Raw genomic sequence first — 8,567 nt, forward strand, 5'->3', positions numbered from 1 at the left:
ACCAGGATGAAATAATTGTACACCATTTTGAATCGAGTTTTAATATTTTATTAGCTAAACAAACGCAAAGCTTCCACCAATCCACCAAGGTTCAAGCAAGAGTACATCGCCGACTGCTGTTACCCGGATGAGCCTGTTATTAGCTTTTACCGGTTGTTATCGAGGAATAACATACCTCGGAATGTCGCGACTGACCAATCAGAATCAAGTATTCCACAGGGCCGTGTTATATATGTATATATATGTATATACAGTGGGTACGGAAAGTATTCAGACCCCCTTAAATTTTTCACTCTGTTATATCGCGGCCATTTGCTAAAATCATTTAAGTAATTTTTTTTTTCCTCAATGTACACACAGCACCCCATATTGACAGAAAAACACAGAATTGTTGACATTTTTGCAGATTTATTAAAAAAGAAAAACTGAAAATCACATGGTCCTAAGTATTCAGACCCTTTGCTCAGTATTTAGTAGAAGCACCCTTTTGATCTAATACAGCCATGAGTCTTTTTGGGAAATTTGGGGATCCTCTGCCAGTCATTTTTTCTGACCATCAAGTGTCAGTCACTCTCAATGCCAACTGGCAGGAAAACATGGTATATTCTAACCATTTTTTTTACAATAGATAAAGTGCCGACAATTCATTCAACTAATTCCACACAGTGGCATATCAGACGGGCACACACTGCGGGGGGGGCCCGTGCTGAGATGCGTCGTATCATGTGTCGACGATAGCTAGAGATATTGTCAAAACAAAGCATCAAAAATTGGCAATATTAAGAGGATTTAGCATTTCCAAGTAATGTAGGCCTGTTACATTCTTCTTATTATTAGGCCTATTATTATTATTAGGTTACTTTTATTATTAAATTACATGAAATTATTGCGCCGCAATAATTTCGTAGCGCATTACCGTATGGCACGCTGTGAGGGTAATTAAAATTTAGGCTATTAGCTTAGGCTACTCATTGAAAATGTTTTTTTTAAACAGGTCTTTTAATTTATACAATTGAATTATAGGCCTATTATTAAAATGATTAACACTGCAGGCTGCATCAATGAAAATTAAGAGCAACTTTATTTCGTGCACAGATTTTCAAAAACAACCTGTTTAACGCGAAATACGTTTCTTCTCATGTTTTTCACTATAAGGGCCACAAGAGAAATATTAAGGGAATAATTTAAGACAGTTGTATACCATCTCTGTTGTCTCAGAGAATATGTAAGGGATAATGTACATCCAGCCGGTTGTTATCTCAGAATAAACCCCGACAGGGTGATCAGGTCTTGTATCAGCCTGAAGGGGTTTATTCTGAGATAACAACCGGCTGGATGTACATTATCCTGCTTATTACACGGCTACTTGCCACATAAGTAAATAATTAGACGCGAAATATTGATTTGAGTTGAAATATTTGAACGCAAAGCTACCAATCAGAAGCAAGTATTCCACCGGGCCGTGTAATAACCGCTGTTAATGCAGCGTTAGAAAGCGCCGTCAGGTTTTTTTTTTTACTTTCACTTTCTCTAGTGAATTTACTGACGTTCACCGGCATATCGCTTGCGCATAGTTTGCGCGTTGCTTGCTTGTGTTGCTTGACCCCTCCCCCATAATATCAATCGTTTATAGGCCACATATTAGGCAATTTTCTTTTTTTATGTTTATTTTTCAATGTTAATGAAAGTGACACCAAAAATAGGGGGGGGCTGTGCCGGGGCTAAGCAAGTTTCTGATGGGCCCCTTCAAGCCCCGCCCTAGCGCCGCCACTGATTAGCCTAATTCGTTTAGGCTTGTCTAGCAACTTATATTTTTCATTCTTGTTTTTCTTCTGAAACCGTTCAAAATTGCCTATAGGCTAGGTATTGTGTTTATTGTTTGTACATTATAACATTTTGCTTTATATACCGGTGTTATTTATGAATACATCCCGGTTTCAAGCCCGGTTTCAAGCCCTTTCTGATGGGCCCCTTCAAGCCCCACCCTAGCGCCGCCACTGATTAGCCTAATTCGTTTAGGCTTGTCTAGCAACTTATGTTTTTCATTCTTGTTTTCTTCTGAAACCGTTCAAAATTGCCTATAGGCTAGGTATTGTGTTTATTGTTTGTACATTATAACATTTTGCTTTATATACCGGTGTTATTTATGAATACATCCCGGTTTCAAGCCCGGTTTCAAGCTCAAACCCTCACTCTGAGTTTACACGGTTTGATGTCCACATATTCTTTTAATTACAGCGGCTATAGCATTTCTGTCCTAAAGAAATGGCCAAATATTAAAGATTAAGTGGACATTTGAGTTAAGTGGTGCTTGGTCAATATTAAACAAGGATTAGATCGCACAGTAATGTGTAAAAACAATCGTCAGGCCGTTGTAATGCGTAATGTACATTAGCTCTATTGTTTATAATACATTATGTATTTTAACAATTTTGTTCAATAAAACCATATAATTTATTTTTTTTGATACTTTGTTTGAACTAATTATTATTGCCTCATTGCTATTATGTATTTTAAGTCATTTTAAAGGCTATCTTTTTGATACTTTATGTGAACAAATAATTATTTCCTCATTATATATGTATTTTAAGTCATTTAAAGGCTATTGTTCACCTACATCTATTTTTATTACCACAAAAAAATTATTATAATTATAGGGCCCTATGAAATCAGTTTTATTTTCAAATTCAGTTTTTTTTTCCATTTAAATTTTCTATACTCTGTTTGAATGGTTAAATTAAAATGTCTAAATAATTGAGTTTTACAGTTTTGTCTTTACCAAATTCTGTTTTCCATTATTTTATGTATTCCATTTTAATGGTTCCATTAAATTTTAATAATCAAAAGCATCTCCAAATAATTGATTTTATAAAATAAAAATAAAATAAAATATAAAATATTTTAAATATAAAAAATAAAATATATTTTTTTCAGAAATACTGCACATTTACATTTTTCTCCTAAATAAATTCTGGTAAATAACATTTCTGGTAAATATTCCTTTAAAAGTGTTTTTTATTATAATTTTATTATTAGTAGACTATAACACATGGATGTGTTGTCATTCTTACACTATAATACTGAACTCTGATTTCAGTGATTTGGACTATGAGATGGACACTTGCTGCTTGCACTCTGTTGCACTTTTGCTTTAAAAAAAGCATTTCATATAAATTTGGATTTCATTTAGTTTAATAAAATAGTTTAATATCCCATTTTAAATTTTCTATACTCAGTTTTAATGGTTAAATTAAAATGTATTAATCAAAAATCCTGTCTAATTAATTGAGTTTTACAGTTTTGTCTCTACCAAATTCTGTTTTCCTTTATTTTATGGATTCCATTTTAATGGTTCCATTTAAATTTTAATAATCAAAAGTATCTCCAAATAATTTATTTTATTAAAAAAATAAATAAAAAATATATTTTTTTCAGAAATACTGCACATTTACATTTTTCTCCTAAATAAATTCTGGTAAATAACAGTTCTGGTAAATACTCCTTTAAAAGGTGTTTTTTGATTATAATTGTATTAGTAGACTAGAACACGTGGATATGTTGTCATTCTTACACTATAATACTGAACTCTGATTTCAGTGATTTGGACTATGAGATGGACACTTGCTGCTTGCACTCTGTTGCACTTTTGCTTTAAAAAAAGCATTTCATATAAATTTGGATTTCATTTAGTTTAATAAAATAGTTTAATAAAATATCCTTAAGTAAAATTGTTACATTTTTTTTTGGTGGGAAATTAATCGTTTAGATTAATCGATAAATTAGTTGCTAGATTAATCAAAATGAAAATAACTGTTAGTGGCAGCCCTAGTTGCATTGCTTCATGGGATAAATAGTGCATTCCCAATTGAAAAAAACAAAAGAGTGCATGTTTGTCTGTTTTTCACCTCTGAGCTGGCTAGTTTGGCCCTGCCCATTTTTGAACTCTCAGCGATGAAAATGAATGGGGAAAATACAGTGTTGTACAATTATATTTTTGAGCGCTGATCTAACACACCTCCTCCTCTATGTTAGTGAAACCCTGAAGAATTGCATATTCTGTAGTGCATCGACCTGTTGAGCTTTATGAAAACAGACTGTGACCTCAGACATCAGATAGATAGGATTCAAATGTTTTTTAATGACTGGGGTTTTTCCAGTTATCAATATTACAATGAAAATTGAATTTTTGTACACTAAACAGCAAATTCAGCTCGGCTGAATTAAATTCTAATTCAAGTGCTCTTGTGTGACAGGTTTTGCAGTAGGCATCGGTTAAAAACGGGAGAGAATGTGCCATCAGTCCCTCGGGATCTGCTGCTCATGTCTGAGATGGTGCTGCCGCGGTTTATCATCACCATCATTCAGTACCTGAGAGACGGCTACACTGAGCCAGGTGAGGGCACCAGATCACACCTTAAAGAAATGCTTCAGCTAAAACAAATACAATTGTTGGAAGTTTCACCCTCGGGCCTTTCAAGATGTAGATGAGTTTGTTTCCTTATGGGAGTAGATTTGGAGAAATTGTATCACGTGCTCACTACTTAAGCATCTGCAGTGAATGGGTGCCGTCAGAATGAGAGTCCAAACATCTGATAAAAACATCAGAAGTAATCCACACCACTCCAGTCCATCAGCTAACATCTTGTGAAGTAAAAAGCTGCATGTTTGTAAAAAACAAACAAACAAATCTATCAAGGCAGTTTAACTTTAAACATCACTTCTGAGCAATAAGCTATATGAGTCCATAATAAACAACAACGCTTTATCCAGTGAAAAAAATAGTCATCAAAATCCACCGAAAGCTGTGTTGGACTGTTTTGGATTGTAAATTATGCTTGGTCTGTGCATATTTCTCTCCTTATTCAGACAAGACAACTTTTTTCCCTGGAGAAAGCAATGTTATGAATAGAGGACTCTTACTTTAGCTGGATGCAATGGTTTGAAGTTAAAAGCGTCTGAATGATGGATTTGTTTGCTAACAGCTTTTCACGTCACATGATTATTAGAGGTTTCTGTGGATTATTATAATGATGTTTGTGTCAGCTGTTTGGACTCTCATTTTGACGGCACCCATTCACTGCAGACGATCTATTTGTGAGCAAGTCATGTCATCTATGTCTTGGATTGCTAATGGGAATCAAAACTGTTCAGTTACCAACAGTCTTCTTCATTCATTTGCAAACTGCTGTAACTACTTCAGAGACCACATACAATGGTTTCTCGAGCATACAAGCGTCACATGTTGATATATTTCCTATTGGAACAGTTGGGGCGGGGAGTATCAAAGGCTTCTCCTTCCATGATGGGGACATCAATAAGTTCCATTTTCCTTTTAGAAATTCTATATTTTAAAATGCGTCTTTCAGCTAAAGGCTATTGTGTTAATTTATACACTAGATTGCCTCAAAGCTCATAGACATGAACTAAAAGCCTCAATGCTCCAATTTTCATTTCATGGGATCTGTTTAGTTTGGAGCTGGGTCAGTGGACTCAGCTTATGAACTGATCAGAAAAATTACAATTAGGATATAAAAAACCCAGCAATGAATAAGATCATCAGTGATGTGAAATAACGTCAACTGCTTTCTCTGTGCTTTTGGATAATATTATGGCGTGTACTGGCTGAGCCTGCTAATCGTGCCCACTGGGGTAACATATGCTGCTTTATTTTGTCACACATACAAACATCTTATCATGTGCTGGCAGAGTCGGCCGCTGACAGAGATCTGCAGAAGGTTCTGCAGCAGTTAGAGCCGCACATATCCTTCTTAGAAGAGCTCACCAAGATGGGCGGGGCCATGCGCACTGTTCTCACCAAGATCTTAACCAATCAGCAGACCTTTAAAGAACTGAGCATGGGTGAGTATGTCTGAAATGTGTTGGGATTGCCTGTAAAAAGTAACGTTGTTCAAATAGTGTCTGCATGCATCTTGTTTTTGAGTTTTTAATTACCTTTTGTTTCCTGGGGTTGTATTTATCACATTTCTATTGATTTATTTGACCATTTCCACTCTCTCTCACCCTTACAATTAAAAAGTTTGTTTTTGTTGCCGTGCCATTAAAAACCTATATATGCCAATGACCTTTATGATTGGGTGTCGTCTTCTAGTGTGAAACAAATACCGATATTTACTGCATGGAAATGTGCAATGATCATGGATCTTGTTAAACTTCGGCTTATTTGGGAGCCATAAACATCACAATGTTTGGCAACTTTCTGTTAGTTAACTAAATGTGACCCTGGAGCACAAAAGCAGTGTTAAGTCGCTGGGGTATATTTGTAGCAATAGCCAACAATACACTGTATGGGTCAAAATTATCGATTTTTCTGTTATGCCAAAAATCATTAGGATATTAAGTAAAGATCATGTTCCATGAAGATATTTTGTAAATGTCCTACCGTAAATATATCAAAACTTAATTTTTGGTTAGTGATATGCATTGCTAAGAACTTAATTTGGACAACTTTAAAGGTGATTTTCTCAATATTTTGATTTTTTTTTTGCACCCTCAGATTCCAGATTTTCAAATAGTTGTATCTCGGCCAAATATTGTTCTATCCTAACAAACCATACATCAATAGAAAGCTTATTTATTTTAGGGTTTAAAATTGACACTGTTTTGTGGTCCAGGGTCACAAATGTTTAGGATAATAGCACATACAATCTTAAAAATAAAGGTTATTTATTGGCATCTTTGATTCCATCCATGGATCCTTTCCATTCCATAAAAGCTTCTTTAAGATGAAACCAGTTTCTTCAGTTTATTCAAATGTTCTCAACCGTAAGCAAATGGTTCACTGAGAGGTTGTTCTTCTGTGGCATTGCTGCAAAATCCCCTTTTAGAACCTTATTATTGAAAGCGTATCCTATATCCTACTTCCCCATTACTTAATGTTTCTGAACTGTTGTTACTGACTTTTATGCATTGATGTATGAACCATCAATTCAACTATTTTTAATTAAGCTGTTTTTAAGCTGTAAGATGTTTTCTGTTCTTTTTCACACTTCATATGACCCCCCCCCCCTTTAAAACTCAAACTCATTTTCAGTATGCTCACATTTTTATGTCGTCCCACACCCACAGGTCAAGAGGAGAATGTTTATGCGAAGAGGAACTATGAGAAGTATTTGTCAGCATTGAAGAGTTCAGGTCTGGTGTCAGTGGAGGAGAAAGGAGCAGGAGCTGGGGCAACAGATACTCCAGCTGGGGCAGGAGCACTCAGTCTACTGGGTAACACCTGCTGCCTCTTCTGTGCTTTATTCCTGATGGGTCAATAGGGAGAGACGGGTTTGATACTTTGGTAACAATATCTGTCTTCATGTTTGTTATTATTTTAGGAGCTACTGCTGCTGCCAGTCTGGAGGACTCTAGCAAAGAGGTAGGCACACAGACTTGTGGGATAGATAAGATGTGACCCAGCAACCAGTCAAAACAAGCACAGCAGGGTGTGTCTTCCCTTTGTCATTGTTGAGAATGCAGCCGCCTTTTTTGGCCACTGAACCGATTTGTCAAAGGACATTGTTTTAGCTGTGCTCATTGTTGAGAAGGGAAATGTTTCATAAAACAAGTTTACCAAATAAGCCAGGTTTATTTCAGTTAGTCTGACTTATTGTCAGCTGACCTGGTTCAAAATAAGTCAGACTAACTGAAATAATCCTGACTTATTTGGTAAACTTGTTTTATGAATCAAGCCCCGGATCAAATGAAAAGCGGTTCACGTCTGTGTTTGACAGGAGGATCAGGAGGGGCTGCAGGGTGTGGGCCAGAGGAAAAGAGTGAAGCTCAGTAGCAGTACCAAAGGTAGATCCCATTACATCTCATCATTCTTAAATCTCTTGAACAGTTATTCCCCAAATAATGTACTGTAGTAACAAAACAATTCATCTCCTTGCTCTTTTCCTGTTTTGTTAGATCCATCCATAATGGACACCTTGAAACATAAATGTTTTTTAGAAGAGTTATTGTTTTGGACTATTAAGTATGAATTTCCGCAGAAGATGGTCACTTTTTTGCTCAACATGTTGCCAGATCAGGATTACAAGGTATTTAATGCTGTTAAACTCTTACATGTGCAGGATCCAAAATTAACTCTTAAATCACTAGTAAATTTCGAGTTGTTATTCTTTCTGTTAATATTGGACCTTGTACATATGAGTAGTGTTGTACCAGATGTTCATGAGTTCTTAACTGCTAGTAACCAACACTGTACTTTATCTTGTTGCACCATGTGTTATTAAGACTGATTGTAGCTAGTAGGTTGTAAGCTCTCCATAAAGTAATGTGTACTAGTCGCATAATATGAAGTTTACCTTTAGTGTTTGTTCTGTTAAGAGACATGGTGAATATATATCACATATATATATATATACAGTGGGTACGGAAAGTATTCAGACCCCCTTAAATTTTTCACTCTTTTTTATATTGCAGCCATTTGCTAAAATCATTTAAGTTAATTTTTTTCCTCATTAATGTACACACAGCACCCCATATTGACAGAAAAACACAGAATTGTTGACATTTTTGCAGATGTATTAAAAAAGAAAAACTGAAATATCACATGGTCC

The 8,567-nt window shown here is 35.5% G+C and overlaps 1 protein-coding gene across 1 annotated transcript in view; it reads left to right on the top strand.

Moving 5' to 3' along the window:
* The window catches only part of LOC107559535 (E3 ubiquitin-protein ligase UBR3-like), a 33,916-nt gene that overhangs the window by 6,711 nt on the left and 18,638 nt on the right, over positions 1 to 8,567 (top strand). Inside the window, exons 2-7 of the mRNA XM_016243392.1 lie at positions 4,254 to 4,393; positions 5,707 to 5,859; positions 7,087 to 7,233; positions 7,341 to 7,381; positions 7,737 to 7,803; positions 7,915 to 8,045. Coding sequence (XP_016098878.1) covers positions 4,254 to 4,393; positions 5,707 to 5,859; positions 7,087 to 7,233; positions 7,341 to 7,381; positions 7,737 to 7,803; positions 7,915 to 8,045 — 679 coding nt within the window. The remainder of the gene's footprint in view (positions 1 to 4,253; positions 4,394 to 5,706; positions 5,860 to 7,086; positions 7,234 to 7,340; positions 7,382 to 7,736; positions 7,804 to 7,914; positions 8,046 to 8,567) is intronic.

The sequence above is a fragment of the Sinocyclocheilus grahami genome, unplaced genomic scaffold, assembly GCF_001515645.1.
Source record: "Sinocyclocheilus grahami isolate Dianchi unplaced genomic scaffold, SAMN03320097.WGS_v1.1 scaffold690.1, whole genome shotgun sequence".
NCBI classification, from domain to species: Eukaryota; Metazoa; Chordata; class Actinopteri; order Cypriniformes; family Cyprinidae; genus Sinocyclocheilus; species Sinocyclocheilus grahami.